This window comes from Galendromus occidentalis, unplaced genomic scaffold, assembly GCF_000255335.2.
Source record: "Galendromus occidentalis unplaced genomic scaffold, Mocc_1.1 scf7180000077442, whole genome shotgun sequence".
NCBI lineage: Eukaryota > Metazoa > Arthropoda > Arachnida > Mesostigmata > Phytoseiidae > Galendromus > Galendromus occidentalis.
This window is the reverse complement of record NW_003805430.1, coordinates 565798-593635: the sequence shown is the minus strand read 5'-3', so window position 1 is coordinate 593635 and position 27838 is coordinate 565798. Positions and strand designations below refer to the sequence as shown.

General features: G+C 52.4%; 2 protein-coding genes across 2 annotated transcripts; one reads left to right on the top strand and one right to left on the bottom strand.

Moving 5' to 3' along the window:
- The first annotated feature begins 450 nt into the window (after positions 1-450).
- Positions 451-15714, top strand: LOC100898841 (serine/threonine-protein phosphatase 4 regulatory subunit 1). Its single transcript, XM_029111475.1, has 7 exons — positions 451-530; positions 1167-1353; positions 1630-1744; positions 10394-10893; positions 12026-12196; positions 12300-14711; positions 14856-15714. The coding sequence occupies exons 1-7, from the start codon at positions 451-453 to the stop codon at positions 14862-14864; spliced, it is 3474 nt and encodes a 1157-aa protein (XP_028967308.1). The 3' UTR covers positions 14865-15714.
- Positions 15715-15978: 264 nt separating this feature from the next.
- On the bottom strand, positions 15979-17515 carry LOC100898697 (probable cytochrome P450 6d5). Its single transcript, XM_003743338.2, has one exon. It carries the CDS (start codon positions 17446-17448, stop codon positions 15979-15981), a length of 1470 nt encoding a protein of 489 aa, XP_003743386.2. The 5' UTR covers positions 17449-17515.
- Between the last annotated feature and the right edge of the window lie 10323 nt (positions 17516-27838).

The window sequence follows — 27838 nt, the reverse complement described above, 5'->3', positions numbered from 1 at the left end:
CATCATTCCATTGGTGTCAACATGGCTGCCGTCTGAGAGAAGGCTCTGTGTGGTGATGTCAAGAAGAGCTCATTGAGAAGCGTTCCCTCCTCAACTTACCAAGTGAGAAGTTTCGGAGTGATCATATCTCGGGAGTAAAAGTTCGAAGCAGTCAGCAATCGTGGGGCGTAAACGATACAGAAGTAGGTTCAGCGATATTCCGCAGACCATGTTGCGATAGATGACTGGTTCCGTCATAAATGGACGATTGACTTCCAAGTCCCTTTCCGACGCTCTCGTCATCATTTGAAAAGTCAATCGAACCTATGATCTTATGATTCTGTTCCTGGAGAACTCTCATCGTCTAGTATGGCCGAATATTGCCTTGGCGTGGAAGCTGTACTGGATGAGTCGTCCATGTGATACTGGATCAATCTGACTGAGATAGGCTTCATTATTTACAGAAGCAATATGAGTACCGAGCCCTTACCGGAGCCACCACCACAAATGCTCGAGCCCCCGGTCATGCCCGGGAACGAGGAATCTTCCGCGTGAGTATATCTACAAAAGCTGTTACTTCGTTTATGGTGAACTCACGCAACGGTACCGACTCTGTCTGTTAGAGCAGGCCATGTTTTGATCAGCGTCACTCCGTCTGGGAAGACTCTGTTCTGTTAACTAATCCCATTCCTCTTGTCGTTGAGATTTCACTCGTGAGTCCATTCATGGGGAACTCTCACTTTCTCGAGCAGGACACCAGTGTCATTGAATGTTCAATGTCTCATGCGTCGTTATCGTGGCATTCTCGATCGTATTCATTGAGAGAAAGTGCCACTGTGAGGTTCAATCCACCACTCTGCGCAGAAAGAAGATTCACTGCGCAGTACGCCGATTCCGATGACGTATTCCTAGTTACGGCGAATTCTAGGTAAACTTGCTCAGCGCGAGATTTCCTTCAATACGTTTCACGGGATGAAGCTGGGCAGAGCGCTCAACTTCTCCTAGAGAACCGCTGAATCCCTAATTCACTGACATCCATTTGGGAGACATGAATCTGCGCTGTGACGAGTCCGTACCATCGCTTGTAGTCTTTACAATTATTCGGAATCGATTCGGATGATTTGAGGACACAGGCATATCCTGACGTTAAGGGGCTGGGGATGTTGATAGAAGAACTCGAATTGCAGGTCACCCGACATAGGCTCATCGCCAACTTCGGACGAATGCTCAAACTTCGAAGAAGCTTCAGATGCCCTCGAGGAAACCGAAAATTCGCCCAGAGACGAGTCGAATCAAGATGTAGCCAGAAGCGAGGAAGCCGATCAACGATTGAATCTTGAAGACGAAGAGTCAGAGGCGGATCAGGGGAATCTGGTAAATATTATCCTCAATTTTCCTCTCTCGGCCGTGAGAAATCCACTCTCCAGCTTCCTCCGAGCCAGGATATCTATTTTCGAAATTCGGTCCTCGAATTTCCCCCTGTCTTGCGGTCGCATTCGGGGAAACTCTCGATCCCTGAGGAACAACTTGGTCGTAAATCCGACACATGTGATGAATACGCTGCTAATATCTTAGTTCCGTCCAAGTTGTAACCATGTAGTAGCGCCCAAGTTCTCAAAGATTCCCCGCTCAGTAACGCTTGAATTCCAGTTCTCACCGGAGGACCTACCAGACGTGATCGATCCATCTCTCTTGGACTTCGGTCAAGACCCGGAACTCGAGGATGAATTGCTCAGATGCATCCGGCTCGCCTCCTCGAAAGAAAGTAGTGCGAGGTCAGTACATATTTATGGTTGCGGATCATCGAAGTCTCTGCGACCGATAAACATACGCGGCCTCTCGATCGAGATATACGCGAACGCTGATAGTTTTGCTAGCGTTGTTGTGATCGACCCATTCATCAGTGTTCGCAAGAGACCGACGAAGCACTTCGATGTCACGAGTTTCTCTCATGGAGTGATCGGAGCGACTCTTCCGGTCGCGTCGGAGGTCCGAAATTCTTTGCCATATCTGATTCGAGCGAGAACTCCCGAATGATTATCCAGAGATATGGTGTGTACGCTTTGTCATAGCTCTATTCACATCCGATGCGTTATTCGATGTATGCGAACGACGGGCTTTTGGAAACCATTTTGCGAATCTATGGAATATGGGGATCCCCCTGACTCATTGGGACCCTGACACGCGATGAGGACGATGAGCTCGGACAGAAAATCAGGGAACTCATGGCGAGAGTGACTCAGCATCTGCCTTTGATCAGGTCGCGAATGAGATCCTGACGCGGGTCAGCGAGAAGGGCTTCCCTTGAACAATGATGAGCAAATGGCCCTTCCGGTGCGGGAATCCCGGTGGGAATTCTCGCTTGAATGTCGTATAGCCCGTGACGCAGGAACGGAAATAGCCTGCGCAGCAATCGGTGTCGCGGTAGATTTTTGTTCGATTGGTACCTTTTTTGAAGAGGGACGTCTTTTGTTTCGGGTGCATGTGTCATCCGAGAGCTGTAGACGTTCGAGCTTACTCATCAGTAATCTATTCCTACTTTGTACGGATGACGTCACTCGTTCAAGAGAGAGCTGTCGGTTGTACGTTCAATGAGATTACTCCGATATTTATTTGGCTCAGACACAAAGAATATTCAGAAGCTCTTAGTCATCCGTCCTCTACCAGGGCCGCTGACCTCTATGAGAACTTCAACGTGGGCGGTTTCATTGCAAAGCTCGACTAATCTGATCAAGGCGCGGTTCGGAGTCACGAGGAAAGAGCCTGGAGCTTGTCGGAGACCCCCGACACTCATGGGGTGGGGGTAGGTGTCCGCTTGCGTACAACACGTCGAACAGAAGGCAATGTCAACATTCTTTGGACTATTGGAGTTCAAGCTAGTCGATATGGTCGATCTTTCCACTGATCCATTCGATATACGGTCTGCAGCAAGCTCTCCGCGATCGCTCGCCTGCCTCTCAGCGAGGGCGGTCTGCGCGCGCTCTTGATAGTCCCGCGACGGGAAGCTCAGCGACCGTGGGGCTTCGGATGCGCTTTTCGAAAGTTGGCGCTGAAATCCTCCCCTCCCGGATAACATTGTCGATTTCGAGCACCAGGGGGCGCTCTGACATGATGCTCCCGCGCAGCTTCCTCCCTCGAGATGAGAGGAAGCCATTCCATGGCCGCCGCCACCGTCGCCGCTGCTCGCTGGCGGCGAGGGAATTCCGACGTTTGCCGCCGCTGCTGGCGCCGCCGCCACCACCGGCACCGTCGTCATCGGCGGCTCTCTCACTCGCCCCGTGGTGTGCGTGTTCCGTGTGTGTGTGTTTGCGTCGCGGGTTGCTTGCTCGTCTGGCGGCGGCGCGGCTGCTTCTTGACTGTTAGCTGGCTGGTCGACTGGCTAGCATCACAGTCAGAGTTGATCATCACCGCAGGCGGTCGGCCGAGCAGGCAGTCGGTCTAGCAACTCGCTCGGTCAGTGGCGAACCGCCTTTCACTTCACGGCGTCCACTGTTGGCGGCGGCAACGAATCCGAGCCCTCTTGCAAACGGAGATTTCACGAGGATTCCAGCGCGCATCGTTGTGCGATGGCTGTGGGAGTCGTACTCGCGATGGATGGATTTGCAGTGTGTGATGTTTTCTCGCGATCCGAAGCATCAAAGTCGGATCGAATCGATCTCGGCTGCGGTCGCTGTCGTTTTAACGGTGGCGCACGTAAAATCCCGCCGCCAAGAATGCATCGCCGTTCACGCGGCGCCAATCAGTTCGGAGGTAAGTGGATTCCGTCCGTCAATACTAGATTGTCATGAAGTCTGGGCGCACGACGCTGAGCAGTCGAATCCCGCGATTCACTCCCCCTCTCGGTGACTCGACGTATCAAGTACCTCGGAAAGGATCTCTAGGCGACCGATCAGGGGCCGAGAATAGCTTCAAAATCAGAGTTCATCAGGATAGATTCTCGATTCGAGTCGCGTTGGGAAATCCGGCCGCGTGGTCCGGGAACTCCAACCAAAACGCGCAGCTCCATTTTGCGGTCGAGAGCGGACACCCTCGTCGACGACTGTGCCTCGGGAGGCTCCCGAGAGCGTGCCCCCACCGAAATTAGATATTGCACTTTTGAATGCGGATTGACATCGTTGTGATAGCGAGGGACGACGTCGAGAATCTGAACGCGTGTTTGGTGCACGCCGTAGGAATGTTGATGCAAGCGTGCTTCGTTGTCGAGCATCATCATCAACAAACCCCAGCGTGATAACGAAGAGCTCCCCTCTCGCCATCGGATCGGTCTGCGTTCGATGCGTCCCCCCTGATTTTAAGGAGAAGTTAATTGGGAAAACCTCAAGGAGGTGTCGCGAGCAGTTAGGCAAGCGGTCGGTCAGTCAGACAGTCAGTCAGTCAGCAAGGGAAGCTAACGATCAGCAAGCAGCACTGAAAGGAGAGGACGCCATCTTCTAGTAGCAGCGGCGGCGGTCGCTTCGCCATGAGCGGGCAGTGCCTCACGCAGTGGATCCCAGTGTGCTGTACGGACAGAAAGAACTCGACACAGAGTCTCTCGACACATATACATACGTCGAATCGGAGCAGAGATGGGGCTACGGAGCATTCGAATATTTTACATTTTTCCAACTGAGGACGAGGGTATTCCGGTGGAACCTCGGTGCCCTCAGCATGCATTCATTCAACGGTCGCTCAGGAGATCCTCTCGCTCCTCACTACCTTGTTCCTGGTGCCAGGGGAGAATTTCGATTACTGCGAATTACCGAAATGATGATTAGTGGAATTTTCTGCTGATTCCGAACTTTCGGAGACGATTCATCCGAATCGGACTGAGTCCGCTCTTCTGCGACGAAGACCGGAGCGCGCGTTTCGGGCTATCGCGTCGAGAGGCAGGCGCGACATTCTGACAGCCTTGTTGGGTTTCCATCGTCTTCCGCTCGTCGCTCTGGATATTTCATCCTTGAGATATTTGGTGGAGGCTCGGTGATTGATTGGTCGCAATCGACAAATTCTCATTAGGGAGGATACATCATCGGGAAAATTATTTCCTTTGGAGCAGTAGAAGAGCAAGGGTCCCGGGTGAGGACTCCGAGTCTACTGGGGAGCTTGGTGCGCGAAGCGATTGGGCATGGGTCTGGCTGCGATGAGGGCGGCGGTCCCCGGGACGGCGACCGAGAAGTCTCGAGACGAAAGCTCGAAGCATTGTTTTTCCCATGTTTTACTCAAGGACCCAATCCAGTTGTACTTCGCAATACGAGCAGGAATATTGGATTGTCGGAATACGGTTTGTCATGGAAATACTCGGCGTCCTTCTGGCAGCGCACTTCCGATAACAGACGCCCCCCGGGGTCCGGCCAGGTCTGTCCGTCCGCGCGTCTGTCCGACCGAAGACTCGTCCCTCCGTCAAGAGTTCAGCAACCCCTGGACCTCTTTTTGGCTGTTCTAGGTCCGTCGGTAGAATCGTCTGTCTGTCGATCCGGCTCGTGTGCGTAGCTGAACCGCCGCCGCCGCCGTGGACGGTGAGGCAGCAGCAGCCGCCGCCCCTTGTACGGACTGAGAGAGGTTGTCGAGTCGTCGCCATCTTGGATTCCCCACTCGGCTCCAGAGCCACCATTGGAACACAGGGTGGGGTTGCCAGCCTGTTCACCGATTTAGTAGGCCGGCGGTTCGACTGGTATTCCGGTCTTTCCGCGATCCCTCTGATTGCACCTCCGATCGAGATCGAATACCGAAGGCGACACGAGCCTCGTTCGTGGGTCTGAGCTTGGATGGATCAACTAGCCACCATCGGCGCCGTCTCCTCCTCCTAACGTCCTAACCCAAAGCATCCATGAGATCATTGGACTTGACTCGCATGCGCGTAGCCGCTTCCGCTGAACCATGACCAGCATCCGAGACATTGGGTTTCGTATGATTCGAAGATTCCGCTCGATCAGCCGTCGTCGTCCCCCTATCAGCTGACTCGAACCGAGAATCGTGCAGCCGGAGAGATAGCTCCGAGTAACGAATGAGTCATGGGAATCCCCACGCAGAGGGAGCATTACTTTCGCTTCGTCGGAGGCTCACTGTTTGGAATGATTTGTGATGAAATTATAGGGCTGACGGTGATGTCAGCAGTGGCGCGGCGGTGGTGGCAGAAGCTCCAGCCGTTATTGTAGCCTTGGATACAGAGTTCCAACAACGGAAAGGAAAATGCCGTTAGCGGTCTGTCACGACCGACAACATCTCACTACCGACGGATGTCGGGGATGGGCGAGAGCGATGTTGAAGACGGCGGAGGCGGCGGCGGCAACGATGATGCTTATGGCATGGCATTTATCCTCTCAGCTCGCTTGGAGACTCGGTATTGCCGGCCACCGCATGTTTTACAGCTCGTTCGATCCATACATGCTTGAATTCGTATGCTTCTATGGCGGGTGCGAGGAGCACGTGACTTGCGTGGCAGCGATCTCCTCGCTGACGGCGACGACGACGTCGACGTGCTCTGAGCCATCGTACGATGGCCAATAGGAAAAGTGATGAAATGATCACTTGAGGCGCCATTCGTCGGTCGTCCTCCCTCTTGCCGTTTCTCTGCGATATTTTCGGGACAATGCGTCGTGTTTGTGTTCTCTCCGAGCTCCGATTGTCTCTCTCGCTCTCATCCGGTGCTTTTTGGCCTATCTCGTATCGCTCAACGCATTCACGATCCTGAACCCTCTGATCACACACAGACGATACGAGCGAGTAATAACCTGCTATAGCTCCTCGGCGCACAGTCGGCTGAGGGCGTCAACGTTAAACTGGCTCAGAAGCGGAACTCCGACATCTTGAGACAACAACGGTTGACCAACGTGCGAGAGACCGTCGGGACTTAGACGGTCCTGTTGAGGCTCTGCCTTTGCCGACCTTCGCTCGATTGCGTTTCTCTCCATTTGCACGGAAGAGCCGACGCTGGCTGCTTCAGCATTCTATGGAAGTCCGCGCTCTCTCGAGGATTCGGTCGCTGTCTATCTCGGTGCAGAAAGTGTTGTCGGAGGAAGAGCCGACAAGCACTCTCACGTTTCCGGAGAAAATCTCCTGCTCTGACTCTTCGTCGCTTCTATCTCTTCCATGGTGTCTGACTTAGTCTGGCCGGTTAGGGGGGCCTCCTGTTTCTCGGCCAACGAAACGACCGACTAACTTGAAGCCGCAGATTGCTTTCTGTCTGCTGCTCCCACCCCACCTCGGTTTCGAGGCGAATATTACTGCGCATTTCGCTGACCTATGCTAATGTATCGCTCTCTATACGCGATCAGGGGAAACTTCGAGTGTCTCATTTGTGAGCTGATCCGATCGAAATATTTGCGGTGTTGGAAGGTCCACATGCTGTATGATTCGCAGCGACTTTCGAAGTCCACAGGAATCGTGGATTTTTCGCCGGGCGAGGGATACTGCACTTGTCGCCGGACTCGTATGAATAGTTGTTGTGAATGCCGTTGTGGTGGCGATGTGAATCGGTATGTGGGGAGCAGAGGAGCGGCAAAAAAAACTACAGATGCTAACCGAGTTCTGAGTGAACGGCGGCGCCTCCCGAACCGCTGCTCAGCTGAATCTGTTGGCCGGACGAACGGCGTTCGCTCGTTGGCGCTTTCAGTTAGCCAGTTGTCCGGGTGCTCTGTGTCGGCTGCGAACCTCCGAACCACCGTGGTCGAAAGCGGTCGTGGCGGCGACAATGATCACTGGATTCCAGCCAAGAAACGGCTCAGCCAGGCTCTTGTCGACTTGAACTTGCTAGCGCAAACGTCACCGCCATCGCTGCCGCAGGCTCCACCGCAAGCGCTATCCAGAATGCGTCCGCAAATGCGTGCGCGGATGCTCTCACAAATGCGTTCGCGAATACTTCCGCAGAAGCTTTCGTCAATGCTGTCGGTAGCGCCCGGAGAGCAACCCGACCCGAGTTGTCGAGCCGAGAGCAGCTCGGTTCGTCTCTCTCGTGCTCGACGAAGCGGACGGAGTCAGCAGCCGCTGCATCCAGACCCAGCCGACAGTTTCCACGATGTGCCGCTCGAGCTCCGGCTCCCTCCGTCGTTCCCGAGCGGACCCAAGCGTCTGCGATGCCTCGTGGGCTGCCCTCTGGAATCGGAACACCGCCGATTCAGGTCCTGGCCCAACAATGAATGAGTTCGACCGAGTTCCAAAAGCACTCGACAGGTGATTCCTCTGCGATTTCACTCCGGGTCTTGATCCGTCCCATATCGATTCACTAGGAGGGAGCGGATTTGATCAATCCATCGTGGGAATCTCGAGATATTTCGAATTTTTCCCCACAAGCGGAGCTTACGACTAGAGACGGAATACTCTTTAGAGCATCCCCGTTGTTGTTGGTTATTTGTTTTCTGAAGATTCAACCGAACGCGATCGATAAGATAAGCGCTGACGCCTGAAATTGAAGAGGGCCTGCTGCTTGTCTCCTTTCTCTTGTGCTCAAGTTCACTATGATAATGGAGAGCAAGGCTTACGGCGTCGCGTAGTTTATTCCTGCTGTCGATGAGACCACAATAAGCGGGAGTTCCCTCCCTTCGCCGGTATGCAGCAAAAACTGCGAGGTTCTGAAAGGATCCGCAGCGATGCGAGATCGAACTTCGCGTGCGAATACGGTGCTCGTCGCAAAGCGGTCGATCGATCGGTTACCCACGAATCGGAGTGTCCGCGCGAGAAGGAGATTTCGCGTGATGAAAAGCGTTTCGTAAGCATTTTCCGGACAGTTTCAATTGGAATCATGCCATTCCTCCTTCTGCGAAGATCCGCTCGTCGAGTTGAATTGATCCACTCTTATCGCTGTCACAATGGATCCATCGACATTTTTCGCTTCTTTCCGAGCTGAGAGGAGCTCGCCTCTTGCCCGCGAAGTGCTCTCGAATTGAACAGCGCAGTCATTTGCTTGTCACAAAAGCAGCCGCGATTGCGCTTCATCCCGCTTGAGGACCAAATCACCGCCGCCGAGAGGAATTCGCTCCTTGGGAGTTTGTGGGTGTTTGGCGCCAGAATGCGAGCGTTCGACCGAACCATTCGAGGGCAAACACTATAGCATATTGGTGGCGCGCATAAGTCGGCTTGTGCTCCTGTATGTTCGTGCCAGCGTTCAATTTTGCTCTCGCGATGGGGCGAATACGGAGCTGTGTTGTCGCTTCGGGGGCATTCCGTTGACGAAGTGGGGTTCGTTGCGAAGCCTGGCGCTAGTCGACTGGCTCCTTCTGGGGTGATCTTGGTTCCTCTTTCTACGACGCCTATCCAACAACGAGCGGGCAAGAACACAAAAGAACTTCTCTCCCATCGGAGTTACTCGAAGAAGAAGAAGGACAAGTTCACCATGAAAGCGGCTGCGTTCCCGCCAAAATCTGTGGTCGCCTTCGTGGAGACGCGTGCATGCGGACGCTTCTGTCCGGCTCTTGCTGAGAAACGCTCCGCTTCCCGGCTTGGAAGATGGGAGTTGTGGAAGTGAACTCTCTAAATTGGAGTCTAAGATCTCTCCATGTGAACTTGGTGATTGGTCGGCGAGCGGGTCCGGCGTTTCCGGCATGCCCGATTCGACCGACGGACGAGAACCGCCGCGGAGTTTCGTGTAAACGGCTTGTGATTGAGGTGAGGACTACGTTCGATGACACGACGTGACACTGTGAGAAACTTTCGCTGGGTGAATGCAGCGCGCCTCCGAACGTCGCATAACTCGATTTGTCGCTCGCGGGCGGCTTATTGGCAGTCGGGCCTCGGCTGTGGCGGCGGCGACGACGGCCGCTCCGTCGTCATCCCATGTTTCTCATGTATGTCTCTCTCGGTGGTTTAGTTGAGAGCAGAAGTTCTGCGGGGTGGCGGTCAGGTTTTCGCCCTATGGGCGGGAACAGGACCTGAGTCGATGGCCACGAAAAATTATTAGGGATGATTTACATGGATTCGCCGCGACCCGGTCTCCGCTACGAGAAACTCTCAGAAAATTGTATTCGAGGGGAAAACTCTCAGAAGCGGTCGCAAACGTGGTGCTCGTACGGCTCCCGTCGAAGAATTCCGACCGCGACGTTGGGCGCGAAACAAAATTCGCTCTGTTCGTCGTTTCCTCTCATACGACAACGGATTTTCTGCGAGGGTCGATGTCTTCAGAAACGGTTGATGGATTGTTCGTTTCGTTGGCGCTGCAGCCGCCGTCCAACAAATCATCATCGTCATCCGGTAGAACGCCCGGAATCGGCGTCTGGGTCCACTGCTGCGTCGCGGCGCGAAACGACCGAGAGCGTACCTAGACGAGCGGTATGAGAGGGCCACCCGCGCCTTAAATCTTCTGATAAGGAAAAAAGAACGAGGAGAGCGGATAGATCGTCAGAATTTAGGAATTCAAATAACCGGGAGTCGAAGTTACGATTCCCGATGGTTAAACTTATCGAAACTGAGAACGAGCTCGCCGGAGCGGAACGTAGACTCTAAGATGCTCGTTTTTCTTCCAGACAACAAGCCGCTCGCTCGTTGGCGCAATGCTTGTTCGACCTCGGTCAGAACTGCACGGAGCAGCAGATGCTCATGCTGTGGAAAATGATCGAGCAGCTGACGCAGGACAGCGAACCTGGAGTCCGTCTTGAATTATTGGAACACCTCAGCCTGCTTTCGGGAATATGCTTGAACAGACAAGATCACATGAGAGCGTTTGGCGACGCAAACAGAAGGTTCCCGATGCCCCCGAAACCTCTGCTTGTCCGTCTGCACCGTCGATGCATCATCCCGTCTTTGACGGTTCTCATGTTGGACCGGGTGATCCAAGTACGGAAAACATCGCACTTGGTGCTCTTCAGAATGCTCGAATGCCGACTGCTCGCTCCACCTGGAATCTGTAAGGAGATCCTGCCCACAGTTCTGCAACTGGCGAGGATTTCTGGTGTCGACCACTCGGTCAACGGAGAATTCCAAGATCAGCGTCAGGAAGCCGCGACGGTGAGTTCTTCGCCGATATTCGTGTATTCGACTTTGGATTCCGCCCGAGCAGCACGGAAAATAGGTCCCTGCATGCTGTGCTCATGACCTCCGGCGTCCCAGGTGGGGGGGAAGTTGACCCGGCGTCGTGAAAGACATGGGTAGTGAGATGTCCTAAAAAGGATGAAGTCGCGCCTTCTCTCTCCGCATTGAAGACGCACGGAATCGTCTCACTACCTTGTCTTTGACGATGGCTGTAGTCCATTCTTCAACCTCCCCGGAGCTTTCCCATCGAGTGTCTTCGCACGCCAACGGTGATTAGGGCGCCATCAAATGGCTGTGACTACGTATCTCAGAAACGATCGTATCACAGCCACCTTTGATGAGCTCTCCTCGTCATCGAAGTCGTCCTCGAGAGAGACGGGAATACGGGGGCGCCGTCGGCCCCCTCGGGCTCTCTATATAGTTCTCAACCTCAGGCGGTAGCAAGGACTACCCGTGCCTGTTGGAGCGGCTTCCAAGCAATCCCCGACCGTCGCCTATTCATCGAGTTGGCTGTGGTCTGTGCCTGATACCGTTCATATCACAGCCATCATTGATGACTTAGGAGGCGGTCGCGTCATCGATTCATCTGAGGGAGCAATTCCAGGGAAGAGATCTGCACCATTGAGTCTTCCGCCGTGACCGTCCCGTCAAAGTGGTTGTGACGACGTTTTAATTCCCATTCCGTATCACAGCCAGCTTTGATGAGGTGGCACGACGGAGCGCGCCGTCATCAACCATCCCACATACGGATGTTTTTTCTCGAACGACTGATCATCTGCCGAAGGATCCCCCTGGCGAATCGATCATCAAATTGGATTTCTCGTGAACCCGTTATCAGCGTGAAAGACAAGGGTAGTGAGATGTCGGATTCGAGCCTCGTCTCACTAGCCTGTCTTTGACGGTGCTGGCGGTCAATGCACACACAGCGTTCTAGCCTTTTCCCTTTGCATGTTAGAGAACTCGGCGAATTTTTTCTCCTCCATTGAGTCAGTGGGGAGCCCTTGTCTGTGCTTCCAAGCAACGGCGGTGATAAGTCCCAATGGCCGACCCGTTCGTGCCTCGTAGACTTGATTGGAATTAACGCCTTTCCTTCCGTTTTTTCCTGTAGATTTTGGCCAAACTGATCCAGTTCGTCGATAAGAATCCGGCCCAAAAACATTTGCTTCCCCCGTTCCTGAAGCTCTGCAACGACCCATCGTTCAACGTTCGTCGAGCTTGCGCTGTTGCCATGGTCGACCTGTGCCAAGTACTTGACGCACAGTGCATACAGGAGAGTCTTGTAAGTTATTATCGAAGACACGATACACAACTCGATCAGGATTCGAGCCAGCTCCTATCAGTAGGCGGGAGAGCATCGTGGCTCACGAAACTTTCGCTTGCAGTTAACGACGTTCCTGTCGCTATGCGACGATGACGCGTGGTCCGTGCGTAAGGCTTGCACCGAGTCGTTCATGGCCATATCTTGTGTGGTGGATCCAAAACTACGGTTGGAGGCGCTCGCGCCTCGTTTCCTTTGTTTGCTCCGAGATTCTGCCAAATGGGTCGTGGCAGCGGCTTATCAGAACCTCGGTCCCTTTATCTCGACGTTCGCAGACCCGAAACGAACCGGGCTCGAGCTGCTCAGGCCCGACGGGGTGGCGCAGGAGGCGGCCGTCCGCAGGACGTCCGATTACGCGGCGCCGATTCACGACAAAGACATCAACATACTCAGCGAAGACATCCGAGATCTCTCGATTTCCGAAAGTGCTTTCTCCTCCATCGTGACGGCCGCCCTAGACCCGGGCGGCGGCGACGACGACACGAACAACAACGGCTCGTCGAACGACCGAATAACGAAGAACCACCTCTTGAACAACAATAACAATAAGACGCTCAACAGTAGCAGTAGTAGTAGTAGTAGCAGCAGCAACAACAATAATAATAACAACACGGAAACCGACATCAACTTCAACAGCTTTATGTTTTGGCGATCACCTCTGCCCGAAGTCGAAGAGCTCACGCTCGCTGGGAACAAGCTCACCGACGAAAACGAGCGAGACTTACGTAATAACGCCGGAAGACGCTACAGCAATCTCTACGAATTGAACCCGTCGATAGAGAGACGGCTGAGCAAGTACTCAAACGATCAGCCGACCGAATCGGCTTTGTTCAAGATAGATATCGAAGAATTATTCTCATCGATGGAGAGCGAGTCGAGCTCACGAATCGTGTCGGACACCGATGTGTCCGAATGCGGGATTCCTACGCTTCTTTTGGAGCATTTCAAACAGATGCTCGAGCCAACGCTATCCCGGACTGTAGACTGTCTCGATCTGCCTCGCAATTGCGCCTACTCGTTGCCTGCCGTGGCACTTGCCCTTGGACCGGAGCACTGGGAGGAGCATCTCCGAGACTTATTGCTCAAGCTCAGCAGCAACGTTCAATGGAAGGTACGTCATTCGGTGGCGTCGAGTCTCCACAGTCTTGTCATCATCGTCGGAGATCGAGATTCGGTCAAGTACCTGATTCCCATGTTCAACGCGTTCTGCCGCGACGTCGACGAGGTCAGACTGCCGTTATTACGCAACCTCAACCAAATCTGCGCTCATCTCGAACCGAAGTCCAGATTGCTTCTGCTGCAATCGCTGTCGGAGTTCACTCGCAGTGAGAACGATCGCATGTGGAGACTTCGGGATGAGCTCGCCAATCAGATATGCTTGATCGCCGGTTACTACCGATGGGAGGAACGCCTTCGTTGCTTGTTGCCCATTTTGGTGAAACTTCTGCAAGACAAAGTTGCTCAAGTCCGGTCTTCTGCCGCCGCGTGCTTCGGCCCGCTCATCTGGAGCTCGAATGTCCACGACACGAGCAGCGACAAGAAGAGCGACGCGGAAGAAGCCGGGAAAGAAAATACGGTCCCTCCCCCGAACACTAAGTATCGCGGGATCTCGAGTCTATTCGAAGCTCTCGACATCACCCTCCAGCTCCTTCGTCTGCTGTACGTCGACAACAAATGGGTGAAGTGGCAGCATCGACAAACGTTCGCACGGTTGCTGTCCTCTATCGTAGAAGGAGTTCCGTACGAATCTGATTTGCTCGAGGGAGCCGACGAGACAAAAGTTCAACGCGCCACCGAGGATATCGGGAGCATCTGTCCTCAATGCGTAGGCTTGCGAAACATGGCCATCGTAAACAAGCTCATCAGGAAAGAACTCTTCTCCCTGTTGGAGAACCGAGTTCCCAACGTACGTCTCGAAGGAGCGAAACTCCTATCGAAGATGACAACTCGATGCGCCAAAATCGTCTCGATGCACAAACAGAGCTGCGAGCCGTGTCGGACAAAGCTCTCCGAAGCCGCTCAAACAGTCGCTCATTTGAGACCGCCGAGGCGGACTCATCGTCGGAGGAGGACCACGCAACCTCCACTAAAACTCTGTAGTTTCGATGAAGACTGGGAAACCGACACCGAGGCCTCGACGCCGAAGAAGGAGACCACCATAGCCGCTGCCGTTGAGATCGAAGAATCTGTCTCGACCACCCCCTCGACCGATGGAGAGAAATCATCAACCGAAAACGAGACGAATATTCAGCCTGAAGAGAAACCCGGACCGACAGAAGAAGACGAAAAACCCAATCAAGAGAGGAGTTCGGACAGTGATTCTAGCCAAGAGAACGGTCGGAAGCGATGTGAGCTGCTCGCAACGTTGGGACTCACGGAACTCCCAGCTGCGTTCGCGATTCTCCTCGACGACCTAGATGAAGACGTTTGCAGAGTTGCCAAAGACGCCGTCAATTTCTTCGCCCAAGAACAAAAGGTACGTTCGACTCGGTCTCGGAGAGTATTCGCTCTCTGAACGGGAATCGTTCGTTGTGATCGTCGATGTGGAGCCTGAATTTTGTTCCGGCACAAATCGTATTGTCGCCGACCGGTTGCTCACCAAAATGTTGTTCCCTTCTAGGTGGAATGAACGACACCCGAGGACCGCAGCCGAGAGTATAGCGATTCCGAGGAGCGGATATTGTCGATTATGAACCCACAAAGATTATCAGAATATTCATCCATCCGGCGGATCCTCGCATCTCGCTGGGGATGTTTCTCTCCTACCGCGAGAACTACGGGCTCGATCAGTTGCCACATCGGTCTCGGCTCTCGTCGATATCTGCACCAAAAACGATTGATTGTTTGAGTTTCGCGAGACTACCGCTCCATAGCAGTTCCCTTCCTCCTCATTTCATTCTCGATAGCGCTGAAAATTTCTCCTCAACGCTATCCGGGGCCAAAGTCGACGCCGGCACGCCGAAACCTACTTCCAATCGCCTGAAATTACCGAGTGAATCATTTAGCCGCACCATCGTATGGCGCTTATGGCGCCCTCGAGTCTCGACACTTACCCTACTTTCTGGGAAGTCAATGTCGTCTGCACAAGCAGACGTTGGGACTTACTCAAGTTCTTCCCTCTGTCCCTTGGAGCAGCAGGAGCGAGAATAAATCATTAGACGCATTGAAAACCAATATATTCACGGCGACGGTGACAACGCAGCAGTGAACGTCGTAACGTACACGGTAGATAGCCAAATGCGTGCAACGGTTCCAGCCCGGGAGGGACTGGCGAGTATTTTGTGATATGGACACTGAGACAATTGAACCGAGTTGGAGGAGAGAGTCCTCTGAAACAAGATCTGACTGTGTGTTGCAGGAACGACTGCACGCCAGGAGGACGTTTCTTTCATGATCGATACTGTAGCTATTCGATACCACTGTGAAGAAAAGAACCTATTCTCTTATATCGAACCACAAGCGAAGCAATCAACGAAGTTCTAATCACATGAATATATGTCGTTGATGCAGAGGAATAAAAGTCTGATGAAAGTGAAACCGAGCTTCTGGCTGTCATTTATATAGCGCTTGTGTCAAGATCGTGATTAAAGCGGTCATCGGACCGGAATCTTCGTTCATATCTCATGTCAACATTTTCTTTGATCGTTGCGCGATAGGCGATGAGCAAATTGATCTTTATTCGTCGATTCATTTTACAATCCATGGATATAGATGAGTCCATGTATGTCGGGGAATATAAATTTTCATTTCCCTCTCGGCAACACACAAATATCGATGGAGTCTTTGGAGGTCGCCAGATAAGGCATGCCTGGATTCAGCTTAATCGGTAGCTCTTTGATATCTGCGTTCTTGTCATCGGGTCGCGGCTCCAACCGCACTTTCGTCAGAACCGCGGTAAGCAGAACGGTCAGTTGGAGGAGGGCGAGCCGTCGCCCGATGCAACCTTTGGGTCCATCTCCAAAGGTCATGAAAGCCTGACAGTCTTCGTTGAGGAAGCGCTCCGGACGATATTTCAGAGGCTCGGGGAAGTATCGGCTGTCTCGATGCATGGCAGGAATAGGGATCTGGACCGCCATACCAGCCTCGACTTTCACATCGGCGATGGTGCAAGGAGCTTGCGTTATTCTGTCCACGATATAATCAGTCGGGTACAAGCGGAGGGTCTCGGTGAAGCAAGCTTCAACAAACTTCATTCTGCTGTAATCGTCGTAGGTGATGTTGTCGATGTCGGAGACGTTCTCCAAAATATTCCTGTACGCCCGATCCTGAGCCTCCGGATGTAGCGCCAACATGTAGAGCGTGAAAGACAGAGTCATGGCCGTGGTTTCGAAACCAGCGGTGAAAAACGTGAACGTTTGCGCCGCGACGAGGTCGTCCGTGAATTCGGGATTCGTTTTCTGCTCTTCCAGCCACAGCCCGAGGATGTCGATCTCGTTCGATGGGAATTGTCTTTGCCTTCGACTTTTTATTACCGACGTCGAAAATTCCGTGAGGAACTTCATCACGTGTTTCTGAGGATAATGAACCGGCACGTATTTGAGAAGCCAAGGAACGGACAACAGAAGAGTGAGTCCCAAACAGGGCGCGAAGACGCCCTGACCGCTGACCACAAATGGATTTTTCGGGTCTTCCATCGCGTCAAGTTCGAGGCCGTACGCCAAGGCGGCGATCTCGTCTATGGCGAAACCTTGAGCGTATTTTACTGGATTGATGATGTTGTTTTCGGACGCGGCGATTTTCGACAGTTTCTGACTCATTCGTTCCGAGTTGCGTTGCATTTTCGGCACCATGAATCTGAGTTTTGCAGGCGTGAAGCCTGGCGTGGTGAGTTTTCGCACCGTCTTCCAGGTCTTATAATCTAGTGAAAAAAGACTGTTGTCCCATAGTTTAGCGCCAGTTTTCACCTCGATCGATCTCTTGTGAGCGTTCATGAAGTTTGATGTCAAGAGATCCTTACAACCTTCGAGTGTGCTGACGCGGAGCGCTGGTGTCAGCCCTTGATAGGTCCCGTAAACGAGTCCGTATTTCCTGTTGTACTCTTCAAGAATCGTGTACACATCTTCCTGCTTGTATCGAACGAAGTAACTGTGGAGATACTGTAGATAGGGCTCATAAGGTATTCCTGCGTTTCTCCAGAACGTTGTGGCTCGATGTATCTTGTAGAGGATTGTCAGAACCAAAACTAGGATAACAAACAGAAGATACTGATACATGGCGGTTGAACTTCGCTTCACGTTCGCGTTAGACCGCTTCGATGACTCTCGCTTGAGCTTGACGCGACAGCGATCGCAGAGTCGTTTCGAACGACAGAGACGCCGATGTCGTGGAGAGGAGGCCACAATCTCTCTCCAGATTTGACGAACCCTCCTCGATCACAATGACTTCAAGGACCATTACCATACCATACCGAAGTACCCCGATCTGCGTGAGCCGTAACGCCGGCGCCGTCGAAAACGTGACACTCAGAAAAATTACATGATGGAGACGGGGAGAACGAAATCTGCATTGATGTTGAAGTGCTCATCCGTGTTGGATGATTATGAGTAGCATTCCTTAGATAAATACCGTCCAGAAGTCTCAGTATGCGGAACTCACTGGATTGATTTGATTCCCGTCCCAGCCATCAATAATTTAAAAACAGGTCGAACTCCATGAATCGGGGAATCGGGGAAGAGCTATAGCCGGCTCACTTTCTTCGTTTACCAAGAAGACAAACTTGAATGATACAATATCGCAGTACAGATCTGTGATCAGAATACGCGGAGCCTTCTCGTTCTGAGAATCTAATCGCCCCCTCTGGGGTTTCCCGGCATCTCCTATGAAGAATCGGCGGTTTATGATCATTAGAGGTAGGACATCAAGGCAGAATGCCCAATTTGCCTAGAAAGGCCTCGATCCCTGAGATGCATTCATTCTGTCCGAAATGCTCATTTCTGCCTAAAGAGTCTCTATAGAGCCCGAGTTGCCTATCCTTCTCCTGATTCCGCTTCACATATTATCTGTCATTCCTCAAATCACTGGTACTGAAGAATGCCCGACGATTTCATAGTTCGAACTCAAACTTCTCGGAAGCTTTTTCCCCCTAGGATAGACGCCGTTCCGACTAGGCGGGGCTATTCTCGGAAGAACTCGCCCGATTCTCCCGCGGAGTTTCCCCGAGTCGACCAACCGGAAGCTGTGGCTCGACTCGGGGAAACCCCGCGGGAGAATCGGGCGGGTTACCGTTCATTTGACCGAATTCAAATGACCGAAGCCACTCGACCGAAACCACTTGACCGAAGCCACTCATTGACCGAAGCCGTTGGACTGAATTCATGTGTTCCCGCAGCTCGCATTACGCGGGAGTAACGTAATCGAGTTCGAAAACTTGAGAGTGATAAAGGCGAGCGTGACGTAGTCGAGCTCATGCTGTATTGTAACCCAGACGAGACTTCCATCTGAGATCCAGCTGAGCGTCCTCGTAAGTGAGCCGAGGCCTCATAGATTCTACGAAGTCAGAATCTTCGTGAGGCTTCAAGAAGAAGAATTCATTCATATGCAGATAGGAGCGCAATGTTATCAGATCTTCGGCGCCGAAGAGCTCACAGCGATAGTATCAGAGTTTATTAAGAGGACAATTTGAGAGTAGTTTCATCAAGAAGTAAGAATGATTGATTGATTGATTGTTGAACAAGGCTCGAGAATCGGTCTCAGACAATCAGCTCATGCACGAAGGAACCAGACAGCAAAATAGCGGAACCGTCGCGCTCCCCATGGACTGGGGGTACTCCTATTCGGTCAAGTGGATTCGGTCAAATGGATTCGGTCATATGGCTTCGGTCATGTGGCTTCTGTCAAGTATTTTTCTGTATGGAGGATCATTTAACTAAACTTGTTTTATGACCGTAAATCTTATTATATTTGTGGAAAAGAAAATTATTTTGTCGGAGTTGCTAATATATTGATATAACATTCTCGAAGAAACTGGGCATAAAATTTAGGAAAGCGTAGTTCTGCGCCCATTGCCCGACTGGGTTCGAGGCTCTGTCGATGGCCTGCGCGTTTTTTTTTCTCGAAACCACTGGCCAGCCGTGGCAAACGCTCTATGACCTCGCCAACGGAGACACTGAGAGCTTCCGGGATCCGCTCTGACTCTGCGATCGTCTCGACTGCGATCTCTCTCACGTCAGTACTTCATCGTCCGAATCCTCTCATATTCCGAGTCCGACGTCGTCTGGACGCGAGAGGACGGCGATTGAGTCTCTCCCATAGATGTTTTTCTCACCACCCGTTTGAGTCCATGGGCAAAGCATCTTCGCTGACTGAGCCCGACGCTCCTCAGAACATTTTCCGCCACGTCACTAGCAGCGGCGAAGAGATCCCTCGTCGACAGGCCGACAGTACCGAGCCGCGAGGTTAGGACATGTCGAAAAAACCCTCCGGTAGCTCTATCATCCACACCGATCAGCCCAAGCGCCGTGATTTTCGAATTGCCGAACATACGATCGGGTCCGTATGATGCACATTTACAGTCGAATGACGATCTTCTCCGACCACCGCTGCCTCGTCAATGCCTCACTGCTCTGCGTCGTCGGATCGGGAACGGGAGCGTTCCCGATGCCACACTGTCCCGTCAAGAACTCACCGGGGTGCTCGTGTTTCTTCGGCATTGGAAAACCTCGAATTCAAGGACAGAAGTGACGAGCGACTTGCCGCCGAGAACATGAATAGTCACACTGTCCACTGTCCTAGAGGTTTCCCGAAAGGGTTCTGGTGCGGAACCCTTTCCGGAACTTCCGGAGCGAAACCAAACTCGCCGTCAATGGCTTCCCGGGCTATCGTCGTCACGGGGACGGCCGTTCCGTTCTTCTCCAGGCCAGGATTCGCGGAGCTTCTTCATTCCACATGCCAGCGCAGTTTCGTAGCCTTTTCATGACTCTGATCGTTTTCGCTGACCGCCGGTTTCTCTACATGTTCGGCACGAACTCGAGCATGCCCTCATGGAAGGTTTCCTTCACGCTGGAATGACCCTGCAGGTCGCAGGATAAATGGAGCTCATCAATAAATCGCGCGCAAACTCACTGAGCATGGAAGAAATCATCGAGTACGCTTGCCGTTTGATATTCCGGGATTCGAGGACGTCATTCTAGCAAAAGACCACGACTATCATCGACGTCAAGGATCTGGAAGATACGATTCGCTGCATGGGGAACAAAAAAAGATCTGTCGTGAATTCGCCATCGGAACATCCCAAGGCTCTCCACCCGATCGATGGCTTTGTTCACATCGAACTTCACCATTCAGAATCCGCCGCTGGCCATTTTCCGTCCGACTCAGCTTCTGCGTGCCCATAAACAAGTCTCATGTCAGGGTCAGTCGTTTCCACGCGTCGGAATCTACCACGAGGAATCGGTGTCCACACACGGGCAACTCAATATTCGAGAGCGAGAAGTCGAGCAGGATTATTCTTCCCCGCTTCAGAGAAACTCATCAAGAACATGGTATTCGGAGAAGCTCTCGACTGATAAACACAAACGCCAACACCATTCAGAAATGCTTTCATATGTATAGAGCTCCCACCCATCCGCGAAATCCTGACTGGTGACCGTCGAGGCAGAAGACGCATGCCTTGTTGCCTGCCATGGCGCCCCCAGGCAGCATCGGAAATATGCAGAAGCCGATGCTCGGATTCCGGCAATCGTTCGAGAATTTTCTCCGTCCGAATCAGTGGAGTCCACAGGATTCTTCTCTGGGGGGGGGGGGCTAGATCAGGTCCTCGCATGGGGCTGATTTCCAACATGGCGACCCGCTCCGATACCTTAGTATTACGAACTCTCAATCGTGGAGGGCCCTATAGCCTCCTAGCCCCCTCTCTGCGGACGCGCCCGGTCCAGATCCATCCTTGAATTTTTTCGTGGGATATCATACGATCAGGCAAGCTAAGGCTTGATTAAAATTCATAAACTCTCTCGATCGATTGCGACTGTTGCGGAAAAGTCAATGAACTGTGAGTTGAAAGAAAAGTGCAGATTGCGCTGCTTCCTGTCATTGTGAGTCGGCGTCATTCTCGTCGCGGTGCACAGTGGTCAAAAATCGATTTATAGGTTCACAAAATGATTCAGTCGCTTTTCGCCCACTTCTCAAAATTGAAAATTTTAATCTACCGGAAACCTTGAAAATAAGTACTGGACGACCTGTAAGAAGGACGCGCCGACCCGGAAAGTTGCGATTCGGATCGATACGGCCGAGGGAAAATTCATCCGTGGCCGACATTCGGCGAAAACCTGGATCGCTCGTTTGGGACTTACGCTCCGGCTTGCCCCAAGCCGAGTCTACCTCACAGGCAAGCTCGTGCGGTCTCCACTCCTATAGGAAGTTGGAAGTCAAACAGGAATCCACGAGCATAGGAATCGCTCTTCGTGATTCGCTTTCGGACAGAGTTCCACGATGCATTAAGACTTTGAGGAGGACGAAGTGGTGGCAATGGAGGAGGTGATCAAGAATCAAGACTATTTCCATAACCGGGAGAAAACTCGTTGAGGAATGCTTCGGAGCCAGAGTACGGACGAGATAGGTTGGCATGGTCGACTTCCTGCGTCCATCTCGAAATTTGCATCGATGGAGCGTCGAAAAAAGATTTGAAGCACAAGCTCAGCCGAGAGACCGCCAAAGTATTTGAAGGGGTTTGAGAGAAGTCGACGGAAGGAAGAAGTTTTCTTCCGCGACAATGCTGATTGGTCTGACACGGACCCCCTCCGAATCGACATTAAAAAGAGAGATCGAGGACAGGCCTCGACATCGTCACGAGGGCCCGGAAGGCCGGCGAAGCATCTTATGGAGTTGCCAGATAAGTCGAAAAAGCGTAGGGTCCGACCTTTGCGTTTGGTCTTGCTTCAGCATGACACGAAACATCTTTTACATGCAACACACCATTCCTTGCACTCAGCGGTCGATCGCAAGAGTTCTCGGACGGTGAGGGATGTGTTGGAACGACCAGCTAAACAAATAAGCATAAAATTATATTATGATGTGCCTACTTATTTTCGGCAGAATGAAGATGAATCAGAATTACCTCCCCGGGACCTCAAACATCATCTCCACGGGCAAACTGAAGGCCGGGGAATCTATCCGATTTCCACGCCTCATTCGGAGAGCCAAAATCAATTGAAAAAGCCCCTGGCAGGTAGTGTCAGAGACACTATCGTAAGTTTGGACGTGAAACGCATTCTCGATTGCCCCAAAGGATCCTTAGGTCTAGATTCGTATATCACCAGAATCATCGAGGTACACATGATTCGGTTCCGTCCGATGTGAAGTTTTCTCTATTCAATCGGTGTCCTCCTGATTCTCCATGGAAGCTGGACGGGATTCCCATGATCGAGGGGCGGACAGTGCTCGATTGTGTAAATCAAGCCCTGGTGAACTTTTTTCCTTTAATTCGGGAGACGCGTCCCTTCAGTTTGAGAAACGCTGCTCTAATCAGTAATCAGTCATTGAGGCTCTCGATGTCCATGCTCGAGAGCACACCTCCCGACGCCTCGAAAGCCATTCCGAATCTCGAAACGGTGCCGAAGATGGTGGAGTCCGATGGGTAATCCCCCGATTGCCCGATTCTCGATTGCCCGACTTTCTCGGCCGCTGATTTGGCGGAGTCTTCGAGAGGCCTCGAGATATATCATCACCGTCGCACAAATGAAGATGCGCGCTGATCGGTCTCTCGGGTTTGAGGCAGACGCTCCTAGAAGAGATCTACGAAGACCAGATGTCGCTTGTGTAAGGAGTGGGTTTACTAAAAGCTACGAGGAACCAACCGACCTGCGGCCGACTGGGGCTGCCCGTTCGTAGGCGCCATCGCGAAGCACGGTCGTCCGTGATCCTCCTCTTCTCGCCGGGCAAATTCTCCTCCCGAATATCTCGAGCTTTCCTTCCTGTTTTGCGTATGATATGCCTACTCGCCTTCTGCTCTGCCGCTGAGTGCCGCTCTGCCCATGTTTGAAAACAACGTTATTATCTAGTCCTCCAGAGTCGTTAACAATTCTCTGCAACCGAGGTTTCATGTCTATAGCACACTCGCTTCTGGTCGCCGCAATAAATTCCAGCGCGACGGACTCACAGAGCAAGCCGTTCACAAAGGGGAAGAGGTGACTCTGACTTCCCGCTTCCCCGTCTCGTGATCGATGTCGGGAGGAATAAAATGCGCTTCGTTTTCCCATTGACCTGATACCCGATTCCCTCAACGTTCGATTCAACTATTTCGATCGGTTCTCGAGAGTCTACTGCGGAAATTCCGGCGGTAATTGGTGAGACCTACATTGATTCGCCTACGAGAGTCTTGCCGCACTGACAAGGAGAGCCTGTACTGAATAAATCAGTTATTTATGCGGTTTTCTACACCTCTTCATGGGGGGTCAGATTCGAGCTCATCTTGCAGAACACATACTCCAGAATATCGTGAGGGATATACACAGCTGTTCTCCCGTAAATTTCCATTCTACCAGCGAAAACCTCATCATAATTGGTGTCGCATTCGCAGAGTTATTAGATGTCAAAAGCGGACAAGATTTCGTTACACGAAGACGCGGTTTAGTTGGAAATACCCCTCAGAGTAAATTTGGAGACGTTTCACGTCAAAAATCATTGAAACGGGTCTGCGTCATTTTCGCGGCGGTGTTTGCGACTCGCGTCGCTCCGCGTGATTTCCGCCGCTCCATTTCGGTCGCGTCAATCGAGCTGTTTTACAAATCCGATTTCGACGTTTGCCTTCTGGAGAACCTCCTGCGCTCATGAAGGATACGGGGCGACGCCGCTGTACGCAAAACACTCCCAGCTCTATCACGTCGATTAGAGATACGACGCTTCCGAGCCGCTGTCAGTCGATATGCATAGGCTGTACCTCCCCATGAGAAACCAGTCTCGTACATACACTGGGTTTTTGATCACGTGCGGAACGCGGTGCGACGAGCAGGACTAGGAAACGTCGATGGGAGTAGCTCTCGAGACAGTTCTCTCCTATTAAACTTGATCAATGACATATGGATTTGTCTTCTTCCTGCGTGGCTCTCATCCGTCATGAGACTAAGAATCCGTCGCATTCCAAGCGTTCTCTAAGGGTTCATTCCAATAGTGACGACTCCTCACTTCACTGGTTTCAGAAGTACCCTAAAATCCCGACCATAAGGAACGCCTCGTATAGGGAGCTTCCCGTATAAGGAACCCCACGTAGGGAACGCCTCGTATAGGGAACTCTCCGTATAAGGAACCCGGCCTATAGGGAACTTCCCGTATAAGGAACCCCGCCTATAGGGAACCTCCCGTATAAGGAACCCCACGTATAGGGGACTTTCCGTATAAGGAACCTGGGGGAATTCCTTTTTGGCAAAGTTTCTCATACAGAGAGTCCCTAAGGATGGGGTTCCTTATACGGGAAGTTCCCTATAGGCGAGGTTCCCTATACGGGAAGTTCCCTATGGGCGAGGTTCCCTATACGGAAAGTTCCCTATGAGTAGGGTTCCTTATACGGGAAGTTCCCTATACGGTGCCCATTTCCGCATTTTTCCGGTTCCTTATGGTCGGGATTTTAGGGTAATATCCTGTGTTTCAAAGAAGCCATGAAAGCAACAATCGGTACCCCCAGCGATGCATGCGAAAGTAGCCGAGGCCTGAGGCCGCGCCGATGGCTGGTGGATCATAGGTTTCCTGGAAGTGACTGAGCCGAGTACGGTCTATCTGTTACATTTTCGAAGCAATAGCACCCGCTGTATCCGCCGCTCTGCGGTATTGCGCTCGAGAGTAAGGGTCTATCCGACGACGACGCGAGTGTCGACAAAGTTGAGCCAGGATAAAAAACAGCTGTCCACTGTAAGCCCAGTGATCAACCGCAAGACTTTCGCCTTGGTGGAGGCTGCCGGCCATACAGCCCGTTCGATTCCCGAATGAGAATCTACACAACTTTTCGGCTTCCGGTGTCGCGGAAGGCACCAATCATGCGAATATTGCTCATACGTTTACTGACTCCCTGAATCTCTTATGGCCGGGCAGAACTCAGCACGATAGAGTTCTCCTTTTCGTCATAGATTCGGTACACGAAAGTAACCGCCGGAAGTCCACGTATTCTGATCCACAAAATGCTTCACATCCTCTGTGTTGCACAGGGTGTTCACCGCGTCTGCGAGGAGATTCGAAGACTCGTACCGTCGGTTGATGCTCCCTCGTGAATGTAGGAAATCAAGTTTTCGAGATCCCTGCCACGGTTCGAATATCCGAACGTCCAGAAGTCTTGTTCCACATGCAGCGCTCCCACCGAAACCTTTCTTGACCCGGTGGGGCACCTGGTCGAAGGCCGCTTCCTATCACGCCGATAACTTCAAAGAAACCGAAGACAAAATCCAAGCTCTGAATCCTGAAGATGCGGTAGCAATACGGAGGAGTCAAGACCTATTCCTCGATTCGGATCTGAAATCTCCGCCGCTCTTCATCATCTCATTGGTCCGTCAGATTCCTCGTTGTACCAAAAAGCTTGAGTGCACGACGCAGCCATCCGAAAGCGCACTCCGCAGTGTAGTCGACGTCAAGGTTCGCGTCAATGACGCTATCGAGCCTCTACTTCTCCCGATCAAAGAGGAAATAATGGACAGAGTCTAGGCACAGAACCCAGGAGAGGATGCTTTCCGGAAGATATTGTCAATTCTCCGAATCGGAAGCGATCGCTCTCTCGAGGTAGACTCACGCTTGGGGTGATCGCTCGCTTCAGATATGCTCCCGTTGTGAGCTTACATTTTGGATGTTCTTTCTCGAGATATGAGTCACTTCTGCCCGACCACAGATGCCCCTTGAACCAGAAGAAGGCGAAATACGATGTAGGTACTTGCAATCTGCAGCTATAGCGGCGATTCTGAGTATAAAGAACCGGGCCGTCAGGTGCGCTTCTCGAGCTGTTTCCAGTGCCTTCTCCGTCCCAATCGGGTGCTTTTTTGGCTGCCTCTCCCGTGGTTTTGAAATACCCGAACTCCGCAGCTCTAGTGATTCATCACCGATGAATCCGGCAGTCTCCGCAGCATTCATGAGAGCAAGCCGTAGGAAGTGTGAGCCCAAATATGCTGATGTCAAATCATATTAAGAGCATATTTCCCGGGATCTCTCAGCGATACTCGGTTCATGCGGCCGATGGTCTGGGAACTCCTCGTCGGCGTATTACCCATTCTCTTCTCGCATTGAAAACGTGTACGCGAGAACGAGGTGGTGTGTAGTCTGTGGTACAATGTCGGGCAATTGTAAGGTAATTCAGACCACCGATACACGGACGGGAAGAAACGTTAACGCGAGCTCTTTCAAGCACATCGTCTCTCGCTGTCTGTCGGGTTCCTCATCCCGAGAATTCCCGGTGGGGGCTCGTATGGGATCCCTGTCTCTGTGAATAGTACTCCCACGAGTTTCGGGTTCCTAATTCCGCGCATTCATGGAGTTGGTCCTCGTAAGGGCTCTGGGGACAAGACACCGTAAACTTCGGGATTTTCGCCCCGAGGGTTCTCGGAGTTCACGCTTCATTGCAAAATATTCCGATGCTCTCCGGAATTTCAAAAACAGCGCCGAAGTGCTGTCAGCGCCGAAGTGCCGTCAGCGCCGAAGTGCTGTCAGCGCCGAAGTGCTGTCAGCGCCTTTCGCCGACCGACCTTCTTGGTGGGGCAGTCCGACCCGTTCAGTGGCGTAACCGAGGGTAGGGCGGGGGGCGGATCGCTCCGGGCGCCATTTCCCCGACCGGTTTTGAAGTCGCAATTGAGTGGTAACTTAAAAAAAGGGGAGATACCCAAAAGATTCCGCTTGATAAATAGAACTCGAGGTTGAAATAATTGGCGGAGAGCGGAATCCCCGGTGGTGGCGAGCTGGAAACCGCATGTTTCCAGGAGAATTTCGCGTACGGAGTGGAATTCGGGGACGGAATTCCTGAGAAGAAGCGCCATCCCCGAGATCCGCCCCGGGCGCCTTCTTGCCAGGTCACGCCCTTCCAGCGCGGAATCGGCGGGTCTCCGATGCATTCGAGACGGTTGGCGTCGTCACCTGTCATTTCTTCTCGTCTACCCCACTTCAGCGCCTTCGCTCGAACAGCGGCGCTAATCGCTCGAGCCGGTTCCTGGCTTGTTTTCATCCCCAGGTTTCCGGATATAGATTTTATCCTCACGAACCACAACGCTCACAACCCTTCTCATTTCGATTACAGTCCGTGTGGCGATGGTGGTGACGGAACGTTCCTCTAGTCCCAAACTAGGAATTCTATTCGGAGAAGCGGTGAACGAGGCAGATCCCAGTGATCCTACTTGCGCGAGCCCAGAGAAGAGCATACAATGAGCTCCGAGGTAGGTGGATGGAGGACGAGAGTTCCCGCGGGAACCTCCACTAATGCCTGGTTTCTACGGTGGAACTTCCGAGCCGACGCGACGCACATTTGCACAGCGGAGCAGCTCGGGATGTATCGGAAATCGTTAGGGGTAGCTGAGAAATCGTCCTGTATCCCTGCTGATATGAATCAGTTCGAATGACGGGACTGCAAAGGCGTCTCGACCTGAGGAGTCCAGAGTCTGCTTTTCGCCTTACTCCCAGGGGGGATGAGTTTTTCAATGAGGGTTCCAT